The sequence below is a fragment of the Equus asinus genome, chromosome 23 (genome assembly GCF_041296235.1).
Source record: "Equus asinus isolate D_3611 breed Donkey chromosome 23, EquAss-T2T_v2, whole genome shotgun sequence".
NCBI lineage: Eukaryota > Metazoa > Chordata > Mammalia > Perissodactyla > Equidae > Equus > Equus asinus.
Window position 1 is genome coordinate 34,050,019 of NC_091812.1, and position 23,000 is coordinate 34,073,018.

Here is a 23,000-nt window from a genome sequence, read left to right on the forward strand (position 1 = left end):
ATGTCAATTTCCAGAGCAATGTTTAGTACAAATGCTATTTGACGTAATTTACAAGAATTTCTGTCATATTTGAATTAAAACTTTGGGAAGGGGGAGCTTTGGCAAACTCAAGAGAAAGTGTGCACATATTTGGACTCTAAACCCTTTTAGCTGAATGTAATTAAAACTCTTTCCCATCTAGCTGTCGGAGTTTACAATACAGACAAATGTTATAAAGCTAAAAATGGATTAGCTCCTTTTCAGAATGTCTATTTATCAGAAAGGTTACCTTTAAAAAATGTTTTTAAAGAATGTTTTTTCAGGAGCAAACAACACATCTAAAATAAATATAAAAAATCATATTCTAAAGATCACTACATAGACATGTATATAGTAAGAAAAATATACAACCGATGGACTATTATCTCCAATAAAATACTAAAGGTAACATTTAAATGTATATCGTTTTGATAGGCTTAAACATTTTAGAATACAGACACAGATTAACTGAACTGTACAGGTGTGTATTTGTGGAATATATGTTTTCTGTTCAGAACAAACTATATCTTACATAATAGCCCTTACTATGGATTGACAAAGCACTTTTCCAAATACCTTACATGGATTAGTTCATTCCATGCTTAAACAAACCTTGCAAGGTGGGTATTGCTATCATTCCCATTTTACAGATGAGAAACTGAGGCACAGAAGTGAAAGTAGCCCAAGGCCTCATACCAGGCCAGTGGAGAAGCCTGGATGCAAACTTGGAAGTCTGCTTTAAGAGCCCATGGCCTTCTAAAAACATGAATTTACAGCACCAACATAAAATGCCAACCAAGTGAAGATACGCAATCATTCTTCAGCAATATGTATTTATGGACTTAATGAGGATAAGCCAGACAAGCAAAATTGGGCCTAAAATTGTCAAACTGGAGGTAAATTAGGATTTTTAAAAACTATATTGGCATGGCTTTTTATTTGGTGTATCACATTACGTGTACCACTTGAAAGAAGCTGGAGCTTGTTGGTTAGAAGTTGCCGGCACCCTGCTCCATCGATCCTAAGTCTGCTTACTCCTCTCCATAGATGGCCAAGAAGAACCAGGAAGCAAATTTTCTAAGCAATTATGCTTCAACTTTTCTCCCTAGTAACACATAGCCTTCTTTCATTTAGAAAGTTCTAACAGTGACCTTGGAAAATCCTGAATGGTCTTACAGTTTCCTCAGTTATTAATTATTTATAACACTAGAATGAACTGAGACATGGGACAACTCAAAGGAAGTTACCCTCGACTCCTTGGAGTTGTATCCTTATCATGGTACTTTGCAGAGATTACTGTGCTCTCGGGAACTACAGAAGTGAGACTGTGCACCCCACACACAAAATGAGTGATTTGTACTAAATGTACACAGAACATTAAGCTGCCTTTTGAGCTTTATGTTGGACTTGTCTGAGATGAGTACAGTCTGTATTTATCATGAGGAAAACCCAACGTTAAAAGGGCTATTTATGAAATGTTGAAAATATGTTCATGCCCCCTGAAAAAATAAAAAAAGTCATAAAACCTCTTATTGAATTCACATTGAGTCAAACATGTGGGGCAGGGGGGCGGGGAGCTTCACAGTAGCTAATTTCCTAAGCCCGTATAAAGGTAATATCCAACTATGTTGGCAACATCTAACTCATGCACTTGATCATCTTTTTTTTTAAGGAGTAGATCTTTTTTAAGGTAAGCTTTTTTTTTGTTGTTGAGGAAGATTAGCCCTGAGTTAGCATCTGTTGCCAATCTCCCTCTTTTTTTTCTCCTCATGGCCCCAGTACAGTTATATATCCTAGTTGTAGCTCCTTCTCCCTCTTCTACATGGGACGCCACCTCAGCATGGCTTAATGAGTGTTGTGTAGGTCTGAGGCCAGAATCTGAACTGACAAACCCCAGGCCGCCAAAGCGAAGCACTCGAACTTAACCACTACACCACTGGGCCGGCCCCACGTGACCTCTTTTTGACAGGCGGGTACGCAACTACGATGCTGCCTTTCCTTTACTGGGAATCACGTACCTTTAGTTTACAACATGTTAGCTTTTACTCATTAGGTTTTTTAATAATTAAACCAAGTCCCCACCACTTTGTAATTTAGTACGCATGGATGATAAGTAGAGAACAATGATGCAATCCATAGACATGTGGGTGCTAGGTCATGCGCTAGCCTTGCAGGCCCCCACAAAAATTTGAACCTCATCAAAATGACCAATTATTACATGTCATGGATCTTTATGATCATTTTCAAACATTGAAAACTAAATATACAAAAGCCATGAGTCTCATGTACTCATTTTTTAGGATTAGCTACTTTTCAAGAAATCATCAATAGGATTTCAGATTACTATTCTCTATTCAGATGGTTTTCTTATTTCTTTCATTCTTCAATTCTCTATTTCTCATTTTTGAGCAAAGAGGCTACATTTTACATTTCACTTACCTGTGAAAAGATGTGCACAAGTTTTCTTAAGCTTGTTGGCTTGATCATATAACTTTCGGGAACTTTTGTTGGACGTTGGATTCAACCTCTGTCTCATGGTTTTGACCCCCTGTCTAGAGTCTGGGTTGAAAAAGATGACAATCGGGAACCACTGAGTATAATTCAACAGGTCCACAGCTCTAGGAGTCACGTCCAGCAGTGCGTGCTTATCCTGTTAGAAATGGGGAAAAGTCACGTAAACGAGCATATAAAGTTGTATAGCATCGATGAGTTTGCCTTAATAATAAAGGCTGCATCAGATAAAACTTGTCAGTTTAAATCAAAAAAGCAGAAAATGTTTGCCTCTATATTATGTCCACTTTAATATTACCAATCTGTTAGAACTTCTGAGAAAATGAATTAACAGGTTATTTGGTATAATGCTGGGAACTCTGGAAAAAAAACCAACACATCACTGCCATAGAACATTGACTGGTTTCCACACAATGACACGGTTTGCATTTATAGTCATCTTTTATCATTAACATTTAATGATTATGAAAATGCAGATTCTGTTCTAAAATAGACTGTGGCAAATCACGACCCAATTCTTTCTGATAACATGGGCTTCAGATGAATTTGCTCACCTGTTCAATAATTTGCCTCACGGTATTTAACCGCACCACCCCGCTGGATTTCTCGGATCCTGCATCTTTTGGTTCCGTTTCTGTAAAAGCAAAAAAAATTGGCTAAAAAATTTTTTAGAAATTAGTGACAACCAAATTCTCCAGCCTACCATTAGGAGTGATGGGACACTGGACATTATGTGCCTCCTATGGAGAGGCAATGGAAAGGACCCACACCACCGTTCAACTGAAACCCAATCAGAAGGAAACAGGCCAGTACAACAGGGAACAACCCATGAGACAACTGGCTTGGACTTTTCAAAATTTCAATGCCACAAAATAATTTAGAAAAAAGGAGGGGACTAGAGAGACATAAAAATCAAATGTACTGCAGGGGTGGCCCAGTGGTGTAGTGGTTAAGTTCATGTGGTCTGCTTTAGTGGCCTGGGGTTTGCAGGTTTGGATCCTGGACGTGAACCTACACACCACTCACCAAGCCATGCTGTGGCAGCATCCCATGTACAAAAAAATAGAGGAAGCTGTGTTAGCTCTGGGACAATCCTCCTCAAGTAAAAAGAGGAAAATTGGCAACGGAAATTAACTCAGGGCCAATCTTCCTCACTCAAAAAAACCCACAAAAAAATCAAAGATACTGCATGACCCTTGACTGCATTCTGAATTAAAAGAAAAGCTGTGAAGGACATACTTGGGACAATTGAGGAAATTTGAAAAACAGACTATATAGTAAATAATACTATTGCACCAGTGTCAAATTTCTTGGCTGTGATAATGGCAGTGTGGTTGTGCAGGAGGAAAATATCTTTGTTCTTAGGAGATTCACAGGGTAAATAGTGTTACAACATGTGCACCTTAACTTTTCAAACAGTTCACCAGAAATTTAAAAAAGTGTATAACTATGTGTGTCTACGGGGCGGGGAGGGGTGTACAACGGCAAAATGGTAACACCCAGTGATGGTGACTCCAGGTGAAGGGTATGTGGGTGTTCATTATTTTTTCAATTTTCCTGCTAAATGTTAGATATTTTTTAAAATAAAAATTGGGGGAGGAAAAAAATATCCCTGACAGACTTACTAGCAGTTTGGAACAGGTCAGGTAACTCATTCGCCAGCTTTTCCAGCGCGATATCTGCTATGGGGCCAAACAAGACCACGGGTCTCTTGAAACCAGCTGAAACGAAATGAGAAAAGCCATGAAAACACGTATTATGTAAATGGGTATATACAATGTCCCAGATGTTGAGACAAGAACACAAGTATTTCACGGGCTATCGATAAGATGACTGAATGAAAGAAACTGCATTCCCCACGCCCAGTTCAGCCCAGCTCTTTCCTGTAGAACATGCCCTTACTCCCCTCGCCATCATTAAACATAAACTTCGCTTCGGGTAATAGACGTTTGGATGGTGGTATTAAAAAGAATAAATGAGGTTGAGGAAATAGGTCTCCAATAGGAGTCTGCACGGCTCACTTTCTTGTAACTCTTGTTTAAATATGATTTCTAATCTATAACCTGGCTTTGGCCTAAGTGATATAGATAAGCTTGAACTTGACCATTACAGTCTGAAAATGAAGAGAAACAGGCTCAGACCCCGGCCGGATCATTTCCTGGCCCCACTTGGCCTCCTCACCTTCTCGCAGCAAAACCCTCTCATACGCCGGGAACTTGGTACTAACAGACACAGCAGCCGTCAGGTCTTCCCGACTCTTCCTTAGGTTTTTCTTCGCGCCAGATCTCTGGCCGCGCATTCTCCAGAAATCTGCCCTGTCCCCAGCGTTGTCTCTCTGGGCATTCTGAACGCTGGCCATTTGTTCAGCTCTGAGAGAAGAAACCACAGGAAGTAAACCCCTAAAGCCAGAAGATGTGCAAATGTGCGTGTCATTAACCAAATCCAGTAACATTGACATGAAGCTGGATTAAAGACAATGAGGCTTGATGAAGAAAAAGTTTCACAGGGTGGGAAACATGGGGACCTTCTCTGCCCAGTGGAGGGAAAGAAAAGATGCGTGCACGTAAAATCCACTCGAAGTCGCTCAGTAATAAACACGCTACACATGGCTCGTTCTGGGAGGCTGGTATATGGTACACACACCTGAAACACCGGCTCAAGTACAATTACCTTTCCTATTCTCCCCACTGTCAGCTACCCAGCGTTCACTGGGGTCGACAATGAGGGCCGGGCACTCGACAAGGGCGGCCTGTTTCTAAGAGCTGTGCTGGTGTGCTACGGCCAGTGGCACCTGCTCATATGCTGTGCAAGGCAGCAGATGCTCCTCAGGATGTCGTTCAACGCCAGCCAAGTGCACCAACCAACCACGTGATGCTAATACAGCAAACCAGCTGGTGGCTATTCCCCAGTTCCCGGCCCCGCCTCATGAACAACACGTAGATGGTGGGAGAGGACATGAGGACAAATAACGAAGTCACGTGGGGCTTTCTTTCCGACAGGGGGCGGAGGGGAAGTATTGCGGTTTATCTGTGGGGGGAAGGTTTAAGAGGGGCATGTGGGAGTGTGTGGTCCCAGATACCTGCTTTTGTTGGGGATTAAGCCTTTCTCCAACTCATTTCCGATCCGCACGGCCAGCCAGTGGCCCAGCTTGCCATCGTACAGCGTATCAACCACTCGGAAGACCTCGCCCCGGGTGAAGGCCAGGCTCTGCGGAGTCTCCTTCTCGCATTCAAAGTGGCTTCTTATAAAAAACGAGTCCCCTCTGCCACAAGCCAGTATGTCTCTATACACTGAAAGACAAAAGCACCGTCATATGTCGCATTCAGCCTGGCCAGAGGTCTTTTCTTGAAGAGGTACGAGCTTCTGCCATCTCTGATCACCCTCTTTCCCCTCTCTTCATTCAGTGAACCCAGTGGACAGGCCCCAGGGAACCACAGATCAAGAAGGAAGAAGGACAAATACCTAAGTGCATGAGTTGCCCAGATATTTGACCAAACATTATCCTGGGTGTGTCTGCAAGGGTGCTTTTGTTTAAGTTAACATTTAACTCAGCAGAGTGAGTAAAGCAGATGGCTCTCCCTCATGTGGGTGGGCCTCATCCAAACACCTGAAGGCCTGAATAGAACAAAAAGGTGAACTCTTCCCCAAGTGAGAGAAAGCTAACTCCTCCTGCCTTTGAACTGGGACATTAGCTTTTTTCCTGCCTTCAGACTCAAATGGAAACACTGACTCTTCCCGGGTCTTGAGCCCGCTGGCCCTCAGACGACACCCCCAGCACTGGCTCTCCTGGGTCTGAGGCCTTTGGACTTGGACTGGAACTAAACCCTTCTCTCTCCTAGGTCTCCAGCTTGCTGACTCACGTGGCAAATCTTGGGACTTGCCAGCCTCCATAACCGTGAGCCAATTCCTTATAATAAAACTCAATCTCTCGTCCTCTTTCTGCCCGCCCTTCCCCTGTGTAACATCCTGTTGGTTCTGTTTCTCTGGAAAATCTTAACTAAAACAGCTGCCAATCAACCCTTGGAAGCAGACAGGGAAGATACAATCAGCTCCCTTTTTACAGATGGGAATGAGGCCTGGAAAGGGGAAGCCACGTGTCAGATGGTAAGGGTTAGCGTGGGGGCCGATGGCAGGTGTGGCCCTTGCATCTGTCGCATGGAGAACTCATTAAGAACCCCAGGCAGTGCTTCAGGACAGATCACTGCTCAGAGAAGCAGCGTTATTCCAAACTGACACGACTAGTGAAATTATTTCAGTGGATGCATAGAAAACATTTCTATAGAAAGTTAAATAGTACCCGAATTTTCTCCACACACCTGTGACCCAGAGATGAAGGGTGAAGAACCACCAATTTTTCAATATCCAGATTAGCCTATTCTGGAGCCAAGATACCTCTCTCATCTCCTCCCCTCCCCTCCCAATTAAACTAATGACCAAACGTGCTCACCATCGGCTCGGCTCTGAGCTAAAATGGTCACCACTTCACCTTTGGGGATTTCTAACAGGTAGAGAACAGCATCCTCCCGAACCAGCCCTCTGAAATCCTGCGTGTTCACCTGACAGGAAGGGCAAACAGGAAAAAAAAAAAAAAGGAGTTTATAAAAAGGTGCCACCTGCACTTTTTGTCTGTCTGTTTTCATCAGGACCCGCCCAGAGCAGAGCTCAGATGTAAGGCAGTCCTCAGTGTGCCCGCTCGAACCCTCGCAGCAGCCTGCTGTGGGCCTGGGCTGTGCGAGCATCACCGCCCGCTCCTGCTCCTCACACCACCAACCACCCCTTAGGGATATGCCAGTCCATCAAGGATGTGCCACGGGATCCCATTAGAGTTTCTTGTGGCTGTGTCTGTTTCCCTCTCTTCTTTGAGTCTCCCATAGAGGTAGCCAAGGGGATAACATGCAATCATGGAACAGAGAGCTATAATGCAATAGGTAGTGGTGGGGTCTATGGCAAACAAGCATGCTGGTCCAGCTTAAGGTATTAACACTGTTTTTAAACTGATTCAAATAAAAGCGTGACAATAAGAATTCTGACCAAGTCTGCCTTTCTCCTCTAGCTTGTATCAACTAAATTTAGGTGTTTAATATGTTTATGAAATTGAAGACCATTAGCCTAATATACAGGCTTATATATTTAAGCTTCTGGCACACACTTATTTCTGGCAAGGAGCCCACAACATTTATTCCTCATTGATTAAGTAGCGGACACTCTAAATAGCTTTTGGAAGATGAGTTAGAAAGAAAGTAAAACTGAAATGTGACACAAAGAAAAAGACATTTTGAAATCTCAGTTCTGTACCTTTAAAACAGAATTAGTAAAATGCAAAAATTATTTTAAAGTACCTGATATTTTAATAATGAATTACAGAAGTGAAAAGAAGATTTTCTTCAATCATTGAGGACTGCAGAATCCTTTTAATCGAAGAATAATGCTTTATTACTGGAAAAAGATGATTAACTGAGCCTAATTTAATTAAGGTTAGAGTTTATGACTAAGTGAAAATAGGCATTAGACTAAAACTTACTTGGTGCTTTTAAAATAAAGCGATTTGCTAAAGCAATCACATTAACTTTTCCTTTGAAACATACTTCTGTTCAGGATAACTGTCCCCCCATCTCTCCATTCCCTAATAGGGATCACTGCCTGTGGAATCGAATCCTTTCTTGTGCCATTGGTATACTACACCTGTCTCTATACATGGCCACATGTATGCTTTCATATGCTGTTCATGATTCTATTTGTTTACTTAAATAAGACAGGGCCCTAGGGCTGGGGGAAGACCTTGGAGGTCCCTCTCTCCATCTCTATGGCCACCTGAGACTGACCCTCCATCAAGCCCAAAGCTGTAATTCTCAAAATTAAAGTACACAGGGAAGCTACATTTTTAGAATCCACATAGTTAATAACCAAACTTAGGAGCTTTTTTCTTTTTTCCATTTCACAGAAGTTTCCGAAAGAGAAATGACAACCAATACCATAAACAATAAAGAGATAGTCAAGCCAAGCACAAAAGCACATACATTTCTGTTATTGATAAGGCACATATTCTGCCACAGCAGAGCACACATGCTTTCATTCACATGTAAGCCTGTCACCTTGACAAAAGGAAGAGTTGTGCACTTAAAAAAATCTGCAACAGGGGCCTGCCTGGTGGTGTAGCGGTTAAGTTTGTGCACTCTGCCTCAGTGGCCTGGGGTTCGCTGGTTCAGATCCCAGGCACAGACCTATGTACTGCTTATCAAGCCATGCTGTGGCAGGCATCCAACATATAAAATAGAGGAAGATGGGCTCAGGGCCAATCTTCCTCAGCAAAAAGAAGGTTGGCAGCAGATGTTAGCTCAGGACTAATCTTCCCCCCCCCCAAAAAAAATCCACAAGAGAAAAATGTGTCTAGTCTATGCACCTAGTTCTCCATGTATATTCAATTTGGCCATGAAAAGGGGCAGCGAAACAAATTAAAGTGAAAAAGGCCAGGGTAGCACTTTGATACTTGAAGGTTAAGTTGTACAGTCCTCTCCAATAAATATCCTCTTTCGTTACCTATTTAGTGGTCTGCAGGATCTAGCTACTTCTACTGTGAGCCTGAAGATGATTCTGTGTCAGCTACAGCTTACAATCGTGTAGCAGCTTCTCCGCCCTGGTAGGCGAACTCAATCGTTTTCACCGATTTGTAGAACTGAGGGCTCCTTCTGGAGTCAACAGAAGATAACTGACGCCGGAGAAGGAGAACCGTCTATTGCCTGACCTCCATGTGGGATTATTGCAAAAGAAGCCGGTTCCCACAGTGTCTTCCTTGTCACCAGCGTGACAACAAAAAACAAAACTCCTAAGTATAAATGTGCGTACCATGACTCTTGTCTGTGGAAGTGACTCTCCCATCTTTAACGACTTACACAGAGATCCGTCAAGCCCCTAGGTGAATTCACTATTTTTTTCATGGAAATCCAGAAAATCTTTTTTTCCCTGTGGTACAAAAATATTTTATCCTTGAACCTCCAGGAGCAAAGGATTCCAAATTGCTAGCTGACATCCTATGGCCCCACACTAGTTAGGAAACAGGCTTTTTCTTCTTTGGCATCAGCCTAGGAGTAAACTGGTATGAGCTGGCACCCGGACGGGACTCTCATCCCTAACACTTGGCAAGTGGTGTTTCCTAGGATCGTGTGGTACCACGAAGTTCACCCAGGTACGTTTAGTCTTCTAGGATGCTGACCGGAGCCAAAGAGGGTCTAGAATGTCACTGGAAAGCTTCAGCAAAGCTCTTGATCAAGGTTTGCCCTTCATCTGCTCCAGAAAAGAAAGCTGGGCTACCGCAGGGGGTCAGGAGCCAGGAAGGACGAGGAGCGCCTGTTTGGGGCTCTGCTGCTTGGTCCCTCAGGAACTCTGCAACTTCTTCTCTCTTCTCCTTTGCACCTAGATGGTCTTTCCAGACCCCTAGTTGATTACACATGGATTTTCCACTAAAGTTGATGATAAAAACCTCAGATATAAGAACTGCAAGTTTTCAGAAGCAGAAATTCTGGTGAAAACAGTTCCCTCATATTCTTCTTTTTAGCCACAAAGGTGCTTGACATTCCTGAAGTTTATTTTAAAGTCAATGGAAAACACATTATATTTATTTTATAAAATAAATATACAGTCAAAAATAAATAAATATACAGTCAAAAATAAATAAATAAATAAATATACAGTCAAAAATAAAACTCAGTCAAAGCTGAGTGGGTTATCGTTTTTTAACTCTTTAAAACCAACAGGTGGATACAAACCTATAGTTACTTTAAAAGTATCAATATTTGATTAACCGGGAATTCCCCTTCCTGGACAATTCTAGATGTAAATAACATATTGAGTGGCAGCGACTTACTGTTTCCCAATGATGAAAAAGAATGGACACTGACCTTCCTACTCTGTGCCAGAAACTCTGCCAGGTGCCTTGTGAGTCTTATCTATTCTAATCTCCCCAGGGTCCCCACAAGGAAGGACCCTTATCCTCAATGAACAGATACAGAAACCCGAGTTTCAGAGGTTGAGCCAGGGGCACAGAACTAATGAGACGCTGGGAATGGATTCAAACGGGACGATCTGATGACAACACCCACCTTTGTTCAATTACAGCACACGGCCTTAAGAGTGACAACCAGGCAGGGGAGTCAACTAAAACCAAACATTAGCAAGACCTTTTGAAAGACCTTCCTCCTAGGCCTTTACTTAGAGTCACAATTGTTTTTTGCCAAACTAATAAAAGTCTTTGCAAGGGTCTTGCGATACTATAAAATCCCAGAGACACAGGGAGGAGTTTTGGGTCCCGGGATTGAGGAGACAGGACCCATTCAAGGAAAACAGAGACTTTAAGGCTCAGCATCAACAAAACCACAGCCAGTCAATTTTCCCAAGCTGGACCACTTGCCTCTCCAGAAAACCCCACTCTTTCCCAGTAACTTCTAGAAAACATGCTGGGTTTTCATTACCTTCAGAATCTGGTCTCCTTCTTGAAGGCCTTCTTGCTCCGCCGAGGTACCCTCTTGAATGCCGGCCACAAATATCCCAACGTCGTTGCCACCGGCCAGCCGGAGGCCCACACTGTCTCCCTTCTTGAACCTCACCATTTTGGTATTGGGGCTGTAATGGGTTCAGTTTCAGAAAGGAAAGAAGGGAGGTGGGTTTTTTGTAAAGGGGAACCAACATCAGCAGTTGAGATCAGATTTCTTCTATCTGTAGAGTGATTCATAGTTTAAAAAGGTCTCTCTCATTTTTCTCATCTAGTCTACAATCTTATCTTCCTTGGGACTGTGAGACGATCATCAGTAGGCCCACCTTACCAGTGAAGAAGCAGCAGAAATACAGAATGCTTACGTAAGCTCATTCAAGACGAGAAAGCAACAAAGAGCAGAGTTGGGGCTAAATTGCGGCCATCTGCCTCCTGGCTCAGGATTCTTCCAAAGGAAATCCTGCCGCCACCATAGAGCTCTTGTCAAATGGAGACACAGCCTGGGTCTAGGGAAGCAAATCCTACTCCAGGAGCTGCTGCTCCTGACCACCGATGACCCAGGGCCTGTCATTATCAAGTGCATGTCACCGTGCCATGTCTCCCTGCCCTCCACATGCTGGGATCCTCCTGTCATGCAGACCCGACTGAGACACCGCAGTTCAGCAATATTCCTCCTATCTGGGAGCTGCTGATCTGGAAAACTCAAATATTCTGAATCACATTCTGGAGAAGCAGCCAGATAAGCAGACAGCAGATAAAGTTAACATCACAAAGTTCACCCACTCGACATTTTACTTTTCCTATAAATGATTTCTCTTCCTCATAAACACTGGCAGTAGGGGTTGGTTAAAGGTGGCTGATTATATGCAGCATCACCATCTGTAGTTTAAAAACACCATTCTTCTCAATTTCAGTTATGAAGACAGAGCTGTGTGGAAGAGGAAAGAAAAAAGAGAGAGACTAAAATACATACCCGTATATTGCTTCATCTTCAGGACTAGGACGGGAAAAAGTTCTTGGGGCTGGTTTTGGTTGAGGAGCTGTGGATTAAAAACATCTATTGATGTCAACCTGAACTAATGGGAGTTTGTTCGTATCAAAACAGAAGGATCACAAAATCCACAGAAATTTCCAGTGTGTACCTTACGCTACATATATGTCATCAAATCAAACAAATGAAATAAGTCTTTGAAATAAAGTTTAATTTTGAGGCATTAACAGGAACCAATGGTTTCCCAAAGTAAGTGAGAAGAAAAATGAACCTCCAAAATGCAAGGTGCCTAATTCCATGTACAAGAAGAGAGCATTTTTCATAACTTATAAACCATGTACGATGCTATATTTTCCATGGATAAATATTTATGTGTGTAAAATCATGATGATAACTGTAGGGTGGTGGAGGTGGGGTTAGGCGATGGGGTTGAGATCAGAGACAGGAGACAAAAGAAACTCAACTAATCAAATATGACAAAAAGTGACATGTACTTAGAAATATATATTTGGTCTCTGTCCCCAGTTTCCGATACAGAGCTCCTAAAATCCCTGTAACTTCCAGAGTGACAGGGGTGCCAGGAGCATCTTTTGCTCTAATATGTGCTCTTTGACCCCAGTTCCTAACACAGAACCCTTCATCCCTTGGAATTTCCTGGATGAAAGGAGTGTCTTTGGTTGTAAAGAGATGACTCTCAGCTTCAGGACGGGGAAAGAGCAAGCCATGATCAGAAGCTTCGAACTTTCAGCCCACCGCCCCATCCTCTGGGAGGGGAGAGGGGTTGGAGATGGAGTAAATAATCTATCACGCATAGGACAAAGCCTCCATAAAAACCCATAAATGATAGTGTGTGGAGCGCTTGAGGGTTGGTGAACACACTGAGATACGGGAGGGTGGTGTGCCTGGAGAGGGCGTGGAAGCTCTGTGTCCCTCGCCCCACACCTTCCCCTAGGCATCTCTGCCATTTGGCTGTTCCTGAGTTGGATCCTTTATTTAAAAAAAAATGGCAACATGGGGCCGGCCCTGTTGCACAGTGGTTAAGTGCGCATGTTCCGCTTCTCAGCGGCCCTGGGGTTCGCCGGTTCGGGTCCTGGGTGCAGACATGGCACCGCTTGGCACGCCATGCTGTGGTAGGTGTCCCACATATAAATTAGAGGAAGATGGGCACGGATGTTAGCTCAGGGCCAGGCTTCCTCAGCAAAAAGAGGAGGACTGGAAGTAGTTAGCTCAGGGCTAATCTTCCTCAAAAAAAAAAACAAAAACAAAAAACCAAAAACCGGCAACAAAGTAAAGCGCTTTCCTGAGTTTTGTCAGCCATTCTAGCAAATTTATCAAACTTGAGGAGGGCGTTGTGGGAACCCCTAGTTTAGAGCCGTTCGGTCAGAAGTACAGGTGGTAACCTGGGAATTTCGATTGATGTCTGACGTGGAGGCATCCTGGGGGACCAAGTCCTTAACCTGTGGGGGTCTGTGCTAACTCCAGCTTGTCAGTGTGAGAACTGAACCGAATTGTAGGACATCCAGTTGGCGACTGGAGAATTCAAGAATTGACAGTTGGGTAGAGGAAAAAACCCACACAACTGGTGCCAGAAGTGTTGTGAGCAGAAACAGCTCAGGTTGGAATCAGGGATGAGAGATAAAAGGATCAAGACTAATCAAATATAACAAAATGTGACCAATCTACTGGCATATAGAAAGAGCTATTCTTCATACTTTTTCAAGATTAAAAGAGAAAGAGACTGGAATGCCTCTTCCATATGAGAATGATTTTTTAAAATAATTTCTCTCTCTCCTTCTAGCCACCCCCTGGAATTTCTAAGCACATACTTCTGAACACAATTGTGGAAAATGAGCCTCACCTGGGGGTTCCTCTTGGTGTCTGGGCTCCTTGCTGGTCTCAACATCCCCGGAGGATTTAAAGGGAGTGGGAGTGGCGCCCATCCTGGACCATCTGTTCTGCATGTCCTCTCTTGAACTTAAGCACATACCATGTTAATGCCTCGCAACATAAGTGATCTGCAAACACTGTGTGTGTGCGCTCACAGTGGCAGGTGCAAGGGGAAATACACATCATCTCACCTTGGCCTTTCCTTCAGCTTTTCGTTTGAGGAATGATAATCATAATCGGAATACTGCTGCTGTCTCTCCTCTGGCGAAAACGATCGGTTTGACTCTATTTCTGAGATATCTAGTTTCAAAAATAAGCAAAGACTGTTCAATAAAATATTTAAGACCTGTACCAGAAATTATACTCTTCTCTGGGTAAGGAAGCGTGGGAAATGGAAGAGAGGCAGGCAGTAAGTGTGCTATTAGTCTAATAGTCTTCACTTGAAAAAACAATCTGAGAGTTTGAAGGGAAAGGCATTAATTAATAAAGAGGAAGCCAAATTCAGAATTTTGTGTGCCTCTTTCATTATACTTTCCATCAAAGCTGCTACTGAAGAGTCAAAGTTCAATTATTGGATCATATATGTTTATACTCATTTTTACCCACACAGGCCAGTGCTTCTCAAACTTTAATGTGCATAAAAATCACCTGGGATCTGGTTAGAATAAGGCTGTCCTGCAGTGGGGCCTAAGATGCTGCAATTTTATCAGGCTCCGGGATGCTGCTGCTGGGGGGCCTGAGAACCACGCTTTGAACAGCAAGGACATAAACCCTAAGCTCCCAGCAAGCCGGGAACATTTCTCACACTCCACTCGTTTTCCCGCACTGCACTCATGGCAGTCACCAATTGGTTAGACTTTTGATATAATGGAAATTAAACTAAGTTTTAAGGTTTTATAAAGTAATTCTTTTAAAAATCAACGGAGTCTGTTTTCAAACTTGCCAACTTAATATTTTCTAAACTTTCCTGAACAAAGGCAATATTAGATGGTTAAGCAAGAAATATCATGATTACTTATTTTTATTGGTAATTTTTACATGGTTAAAATGTTATCCGACATATAATTCATGTTGGAGAAATGAACATAGCTTCATTAAAGAGGTGACACCGGTTGCTAATCAATGAATACCACAATATGCAGCCATTCTAACTCTTCATTCTAGCGTCTACCTGTCTTAGCTATCCTCCGCATTGTCTTCTCTTTGTTGGAAATATTAAAAGCCCCTTTAAAAAAAAACACACGAGAAAGTGCAAGAATGAGCAATTTACAAATGTATGTGGTTAGTTCTTCGAAATGCTCGTACGTACATCTTTCACTGAGAAGTTTTGTTTTCAGTGGCCTAAATCAGAGTGCACCGGCAGTTCACCAGGGCACCAGAATTCCATACTGGAAACCTAATTTCAGCAGACACTTTAATAAGAAAATAACAACAAACACTTATCTTTTGGAATTCAAGTTTAAAAGAGAGGTTTTTGTCGGAAATATAACTTGTAGCTGGATGGCTATGCTAACTAGAGATGAGACTGTGAAAGCGCAGCCTTCCTTGCGGCCAGCTAAGCTCACGGCCTCCTTTACCTTCTATTTCTGAGTCGCTGTCATTCAAGGACGGGATGTTGATGAGCGTCTGCTTGCTGTCTCTCAACACCACCAGCTGGAGTTTTCCTCTTGACTTTTCTATCAGTTTTCGAGCATCCGTTAAAGACATGTTCTCAGTTACAGTTCCATTTATCTGTGTTTATGAAGAACAGTAATGTTACATGCAATACGACTATTCACAGCGAAATAGAAAATTTGTGTTTTCCCCTTCAAAAAAGGCTTTGCTCAGATATTCAAAATAAACATGGACTTCCGGATGACTGACTGAATAAAAAGAAATTATCCTTTAAATTAAATATGACCTTGCCGGCCTGGATCCAGACACAGGCGTGAGAGAGCTGTAATGTCCTTAAGTTGCTCTGCTAATTTATTTAACTTCCAAGCTCAAGACAATGGTTTGGTTTACTGCTGGAACGTGTTTCCTGACCAGACAGGTTTACAAAAACTATTAAATATTCAGTACTCCTATACCACCAACTCTTGCTCTCATCTTTCCTCAGTTTAGAGAATAAGAGTTTAACCTTTAAATAAACAGGGAAGAAGAAAGTATTCATTGAGGGTTTTTTTGGACTGACATTAAACTATTACAAATCTCCAGGTCTGGTTTTTCTAATAAGATTATGTCACTCTGCTGCTCTCCCCAGCCTTTGCCTCACTGCTGACTCCGGTCCCAACAACATTTCACTGTGTTGGCTCTCGAATGTGGAACTGCAGACTATGAAGCCAAGCATGAGTCCCATTGTCCCCTACCCTCGTGACCCACCTTGAGAATTATGTCCCCTTCGTGCAGGTTGCCATCTTTACTTGCCAGACCCGTTCTGGTCATTTCCTTTATGAAGATCTGACTCCCAAGCCGGAGACCATACTCTAGGAGAAAACACATAAATACACACACGTTTCATCAACTTGTTCAGAAAACTTAGTCTGGTTTTTTAGCACTACTTAAAAATATTTATGAAAACATTAATTTTGCACATGGGATATTCTGTAAGACAACCGGTTTGGATTTGTCAAAAAAGTGTCATAAAAAAACAAAAGAGGCAGAGGGACTATTTGAGATGAAAAGACAAAAAGAACACAATGCATGAAGCTTCACTAGATCCTTGATCCAATGTGGGGCAGAGGTGGCAGGTGGGTTACCTTATGTTAAAGCAACTTTAAAATGAACTGTACTAAAATCTATTAAAAGGGATATTAATGTTATTTATCTTAAGTGTAGCAATGGCATTATGGTTCTGTCGGAGAATGTTCTTATCCTTGGGAAATATCTGCTGAAATATTTAGGGGTAAAGAATTACGTTACCTGCAACTTACTTTAAAGTGGTTCCAAAAATTCATGGGGGGAGGGGAGAGAGAGGGAAAGGAGAAAGGAGAAAATGGAAGGAGAAAGAAAACAAATGTAGCAAAATGTTAACAAATGGTAAAACTAGGTGAAAGCTATATGAGTATTTGTTATAGAATTAACATTTTTCAAAATAAAATGTTGGGAAGAAAAAAAAAGAACTCAGCCCATCTTAATAGACATGTTCTGCTGACAATGTAGCCGCCTACAGGCAGGCACTGCAAACAGTATACTCTCCGTCTGCAACAATTCAGATTGTGTGGCATTTGGAACTCAAGAAAAGTCAGTGTGTGAAGAAAAGGGGTAAAAAAGCCAGGCAAAGCAATAAATAAAGTTTTTAACCAAAACCAGCATGGCTTCTGGGGCTTAGGGACTTTCAAATGCTCTCAGAAGAAAAAACACTGTATTTACCAAGTATGCATATTTTAAGGTATTTTAAATACTATTCAAACTATCCTGATTTTACTTATTAAAACTAGTAAACCATGTATTTTAAGGATGAATTTTGGTTATTTTAGGAAGCTAACACAACCTAGCAGATTTTAAAAGAGCCACATTCAAATTTTATTATATTGTTATTCTGCACTGAAACTCTTATAACTACAAAACAAAGAAACTTTCTACCATTTAGAAAAGTTATGGAGGCCGGCCCCATGGCCAAGTGGTTAAGTTCGCACAACCCACTTTGGTGACCTGGGGTTCACCGGTTCAGATCCTGGGCCTACACAACATCCATCAAGCCATGCTGTGGAGACATCCCACATAGAAGAATTAGAATGACTTGCAACTAGGATACACAACCATGTACTGGGGCTTTGGGGACAAGAAAAAAAAAAGAGGAAGATTGGCAACAGATGTCAACCCAGGGCCAATCTTACTCACCAAAAGAAAGAAAGAAAGAAAAGAAAATTTATAAAGTGGATTTAAAGATGATTTAAATGACACAGTAAGTTAACATCAGATCTTACCACAATGATTAAAAGTGCTGAGGTCCACCCCCTCCCCTTTAGGAAGCTGACAAGAAAGATGGGTAAGACAGCATCTTCTCTCACGGACGACAATTCCCTACTGGTTAAACAGCCTCACAGCCCAGGACCGAAGGCTGAAACACGTTTGAGTGATGACTTCTTTCTCATATGTCAACAATTCCTCTCTCCTGTTAAAAACTGCACTCTTTTTTTTTTTTTTTTAATATTGTGGGGCAGGGTGTAAAGAGGGGAGTCTAAGGTATTTCTTTTTTTTTTTAAATATTTTATTTTTTCCTTTTTCTCCCCAAAGCCCTTTGGTACATAGTTGTATATTCTTCGTTGTGGGTCCTTCTAGTTGTGGCATGCGGGACGCCGCCTCAGCATAGCTTGACGAGCAGTGCCATGTTCGCACTAGGATTTGAACCAACGAAACACTGGGCCGCCTGCAGCGGAGCACGTTAACTTAACCACTCGGCCACGGGGCCAGCCCCAAAAACTGCACTCTTACTGGTACGGCTGCAAATAGATTTACTGTGGTGTGCATGGGTATCTCTTAAATGAAGGGGGAAAAAAAATCAGCTGACCAGCTTCTATAAGATTTACCAGCAAGGCTATTTGGTGCCCATGAAACGCAATAGCTGGTCATACGAATGGATCATATTTTTCTTATCAAATGGAGGTCTTACCTACTGCCATATTTCTTTAAAGATTAATTCTTATGCAACTCTAGCCAGAGACAGCTAAGTTATTGTGTAATCTCAGCAAAAGGTGACAAAACTCTTTTAAAAAGTGGAACTCTCTTTTTGCAGGGAAAGATTCGCCCTGAGCTAACATCTGTTGCCGATCTTCCTCTTCTTTCCTTTCCCCTCCCCAAAGCCCCAGTGCATGGTTGTATATCCTAGTTGGAAGTCCTTCTAGTTCTTGTACGTGGGATGCCGCCACAGCATGACAACTGACTGACAGGTGGTGGGGTTCCAAGACAGGGAAACGAACCCGGGCCCCCGAAGTGGTGAAAGCACTGAACTTCAACTACTAGGCCATCAGGGCTGGCGTGACCTTTTTTTTTTTTTTAAACAAATTCCAAGTTTGAGGAAGAAAAATAGCCCGGGAAGAATAACAGGCTGTCTCAGCAAAGAGACGTAAGCCCCTTTTTTCCAGGACAGTATTACTTACACCAGGCATAACTTGGACAGTCTCTCAGAACCAGAAAATGTCTTTTTAAATTACAGGTCACAACCCATTAGTTTGGAAATCCATTTAGTGAGTTACGGCCAGCATTTTTAAATTAAATGTAACAGAACCTCTCAGACTGCATTACACAGAGTGAGTACCGTTCCACAACATTTTTCAAGTTTTTGATATGTAAGTGCATCCATGATTGTTTGCAAGATGTGGTTCGTTCTGTGGCAGGAGGAGAGGGAGGAAAAGGAAGAAGGGGAGGAAGAAGAAAAGTTTGGAAAGCATTGTCTTGGGTAACTCAACAACCTGGGAGGCAAGTCCTATAGAATGGGCATCGGATCTCTCAAATCTTCTTTCTCAAAACTTCTCTACAGTCCGCCTTTTAATCTGGGAGCAGAGGGTTTTTACTCTGCAACTCTTGGGGGTTAATGAATTAATATGTCATGATAAACGGTTATACAGATTCTACAGAATCCTTAAACCTCCTGAGATGCACATTCCTCAGAGACAGTGCAATCTCAACATTGGCCTGCATCTTCTGGAACTGGACTGCAGGTACCCCATTACTCACGTCCTTACATTATTCTTCGGGTATTTCAACAGGAACCTAGTTCTGTAACTCAACTCTTTATGCTCCTCCAGAACTAAAGAAAGCAAAGCCCCTCATCTGATAGGCCATTTACTATGCAAAATCTAAACCTAAAAAGCAAGAAGCTTTTCACTTTGCAGTCTCAGGTATGCCCTTCATCTTTTTTCCTCTAAGAAGTAGAACAATTAGGAAACATGACGAGATAAAAGGTAAGTTACAAGGAACTTGAAAAGTTGGAAGCCAAGAATGGACGCAAGGAACATCTCAACACGGGGCTCTAAAGCCCTGCTCATTCATCTACTTATTTCCTATCATCTATTTCCAGGAGATACAGCCTGAGTTCTAGCTCCAACACTTACTTACTGGCTTCAAAACACAGGCAACTCAGAATCCTCACTAAACTGTAGGTGCAACTAGATCTCTAGCTGCTGCACGGGGCTTTAGTGAATTCCGGATGTGACTAAGTATGTGCAAACGCGGCCAGAAGTAACACAGGATGGCCAGATGCCCCCTCTTGCACGGCTGTACCAAAAACCTCTCTGCATCTGTATTCCCACCTGAGAGACAAGAATGAAGTCTCCCACCTCCCACAGAGGGCCCTGGTGAGGACTCAATAAGATAATATTCAGCATAGGCCCTGGCAAAGAGCAAAAAGTCAAAATCGGTATTGTCCTTGATCAATTTAAGCTGCACCAGGCTCACCAGGAGAGCTTGTTAACACAGACTCCGGGGGCCCACCCCAGGGTCTGACCAGTGGGGCTGGGGCCTGAGAATCTGCATTTCTAACAAGGGCCCAGGCGATAACTTAGCTGCTTTGAGAACCACTGTACTAGTAGCTTAAGGTCAAATTTCTGCAGACTGGCTCTGCCGCTGACACACAACTACGTGCAAGTCAATGAACTTCTCTGTGCCTCGCTTTCCTTGTCTATAAAGCGAAGCTCTAAGAGGAATTCCATCGTCAGGTGGTTGTGAGGATGAAATGAGCTAACAGTGCAAAGCACTCGGGTCACTGCTCAGCACACAGTCAGCGACATGCAGGAGTTAGCTGTTAGTATTATAACAACAGTGCTTTTCTTCATCAAGCATGACTACCTTCATTTGCTTTGCTTTTCATCAGCAGGACACCGATGGGCCTGTCCGCATCCAGCCTGTCTGGTCGCCGCCTGGGGTCGGGGCTGGGGCTGCGGGAGCACAGGTGCTCGCGGCTGCGGCTCCGGGACCCCTCGTAGCGGGCATCGGGCTGGGCCCTGCGGCTGTACTCCACCTCGGGGCTGTAGGCCCGCTTGTAGGCCTCATCAATGCCCCATCCGCGGCTGCGCTCTCGCGCTCGCTCGTAGTCATCATGGTCCAGGCCCCGCTCCAGGCTCCGGCCGCGGCTGCGCTCTCGCGCTCGCCCGTAGTCGTCGTGGTCCAAGCCACGCTCCAGGCTCCGGCCGCGGCTCCGGTCCCGCTCCCGGCTCCGGGCCCGTTCGTGGGGGTGCCCCCTCTCCGGGCTGTCCTCCAAGCTGCGGCTGCGCCCACCGCGGCTGCTGGGCCGGCTCCTCTCACTGTATCCGCTGTGGGCACTTCTCCCATCAAAGTCGTCCATCACTTCAAAAGCCCGGTCATCCTCATCCAGCGGACGGCTGCCCTGCGGCGGAGCCAGCTGGACCCTCCGGGGCCTCTTGACCACCTGTCAACAAAACGAACACAGCGGAGACACAGGACAATCACAATGAAACAGAATGCAGTGGTCAAGAGTCCTGGTTCTCTTTCGAGTAAAACCCTATGTCCCCGCCTACTCACTTCGCCTCCGGTTCCTCTATCTGGAAAACGGACCATAAACACTTCACATGATTGTGACTAAAATACGACAACAATGAGTATAAACCTCTGAGCACAGTGCCTCCAAAATCTGCTTCTACTCAGAGTGTGAAAATCACCAATGGACTTTAAATCACTAAGTTATAAAAATGAAAACCCAGCAAGTGAGACATTCTATTCTAGTCTATGACTGCCTGGAGTCTTCCAAAAGTCAACGTCATTAAAAAAGGAGGCAGAGGGCGAGGCAGGGGAAAGAGGGACCCTTCTAGATTGAAAAAAGACTGAAGAGATAAGGACCAAATGCAACGAGTGAACTTTGATTGGATCTTGGATGGGGAAGAAAAAAGTCAAAGACATCTTGGGATATGGACTGGATATTAGATGATACCACAGAGTTATTACTAATTTTCTTAGGAAAATTACAGTTATGGAGAAGGATGTCCTTAGTTAGGAGATGCATGCTGAAGTGAGTAAGACTCAACTGGCATGTCTGTAATTTCCCTCCAAATGGTTCACTAAACATACGTACAGTGTTTGTACACATACAGACAAAGAAAGATCAAATAAAGATGGCAGAATATTAACACTGTAAAAAATGTGTTTATTTTACTAGTCTGTGAACTTTTTTCTTTTTGTTTGAAAATTTTCATAATATAAGGTTGAAAACAAAATTAAACACCACATCCCCGGTGCAGCCCCCTAACAGCACCCTTAAATACCCTCTTCCAACGCTCACTTCGTGTGTCCACCTGCCCCAGTCAGCACAGACCCGCTCCAGGGCCGGACGGCATCTGGCTCATAGCTGATCCTCAACCAATGTTTGCTGAATGAGTGAGTGAGTGAATAATGAATGAATGCGATAGACAGCCTCTGTCTCCTAAGGAACTCCAGTCTATTAAGATGTAACAGATCTTGTTTGTGCCTTTTTTACAAACGAGCTTTTGAGCTGAAAATTTTTTTCTAAATTAATACTATTTTACTATTGTTCACAATCTAGTTAATTCTCTAATCCGTCTTAAGGCAAACTCACTCAGATAAAAGAATCACTGGTCTTAAGAAGTTAGGAGAAGGTCGAGGAAAAGGCAGGGAGAGATCACTTACATACATCTTCACATCATCCATAACATCACCCTTCAAAGTACTGAGGATACAAGAAGTAGTGGCCTCTAGATTACGTAATTCTGTCAAGTGCTTAAAAGCAAGTGGTAATTTTCCTCTGGGCATAAAAACAAAACGCTATTGAGGCGAACTGCAGCCGAACCCGGAACTTACAATGGCAGCGATCTTCCCACTTTTTCTCAACTGCTGCACCGCAAATGAATGGAGCACATCCTCCATGGGGGTGCCGTTGACCATGACCACCCTGTCATTTTCTCTGCAAACAAAAATAAAAACGGGATGCGAAAAACTCCCATCTCTTCACAATAAATCGTTTATTTAAGAACAAATAGAAGCAGCAATCTGACCCGAAATACTTATTAAAGGGCTCAGTGTCTGATGACTCCTGAGGCTTAATCAGTTGACTGGGTCTGAGCTCTTCTGAGGGAGGAACCCAGGGGCCGCTCAGTCCACTTCTGACAGGGTCTACTGGGAACCACCTGGGGGAAGGACCCAAACCACGGGGTGCTT

The 23,000-nt window shown here is 43.2% G+C and overlaps 1 protein-coding gene across 14 annotated transcripts in view; it reads right to left on the reverse strand.

The window, feature by feature from the left end:
* Positions 1–23,000, reverse strand: part of TJP2 (tight junction protein 2) — a 111,743-nt gene that overhangs the window by 7,748 nt on the left and 80,995 nt on the right. For all 14 annotated transcript variants that reach the window (XM_070495357.1, XM_070495352.1, XM_070495349.1 and 11 more), the window contains 14 exons: positions 22,644–22,746; positions 20,661–21,240; positions 16,254–16,357; positions 15,470–15,623; positions 14,084–14,192; positions 13,864–13,979; positions 11,988–12,054; positions 10,995–11,145; positions 6,977–7,085; positions 5,609–5,819; positions 4,711–4,898; positions 4,155–4,250; positions 3,084–3,163; positions 2,458–2,668 (listed from right to left, as the gene is read on the reverse strand). In XM_070495357.1, coding sequence (XP_070351458.1) covers positions 2,458–2,668; positions 3,084–3,163; positions 4,155–4,250; positions 4,711–4,898; positions 5,609–5,819; positions 6,977–7,085; positions 10,995–11,145; positions 11,988–12,054; positions 13,864–13,979; positions 14,084–14,192; positions 15,470–15,623; positions 16,254–16,357; positions 20,661–21,240; positions 22,644–22,746 — 2,279 coding nt within the window. The remainder of the gene's footprint in view (positions 1–2,457; positions 2,669–3,083; positions 3,164–4,154; positions 4,251–4,710; positions 4,899–5,608; positions 5,820–6,976; positions 7,086–10,994; positions 11,146–11,987; positions 12,055–13,863; positions 13,980–14,083; positions 14,193–15,469; positions 15,624–16,253; positions 16,358–20,660; positions 21,241–22,643; positions 22,747–23,000) is intronic.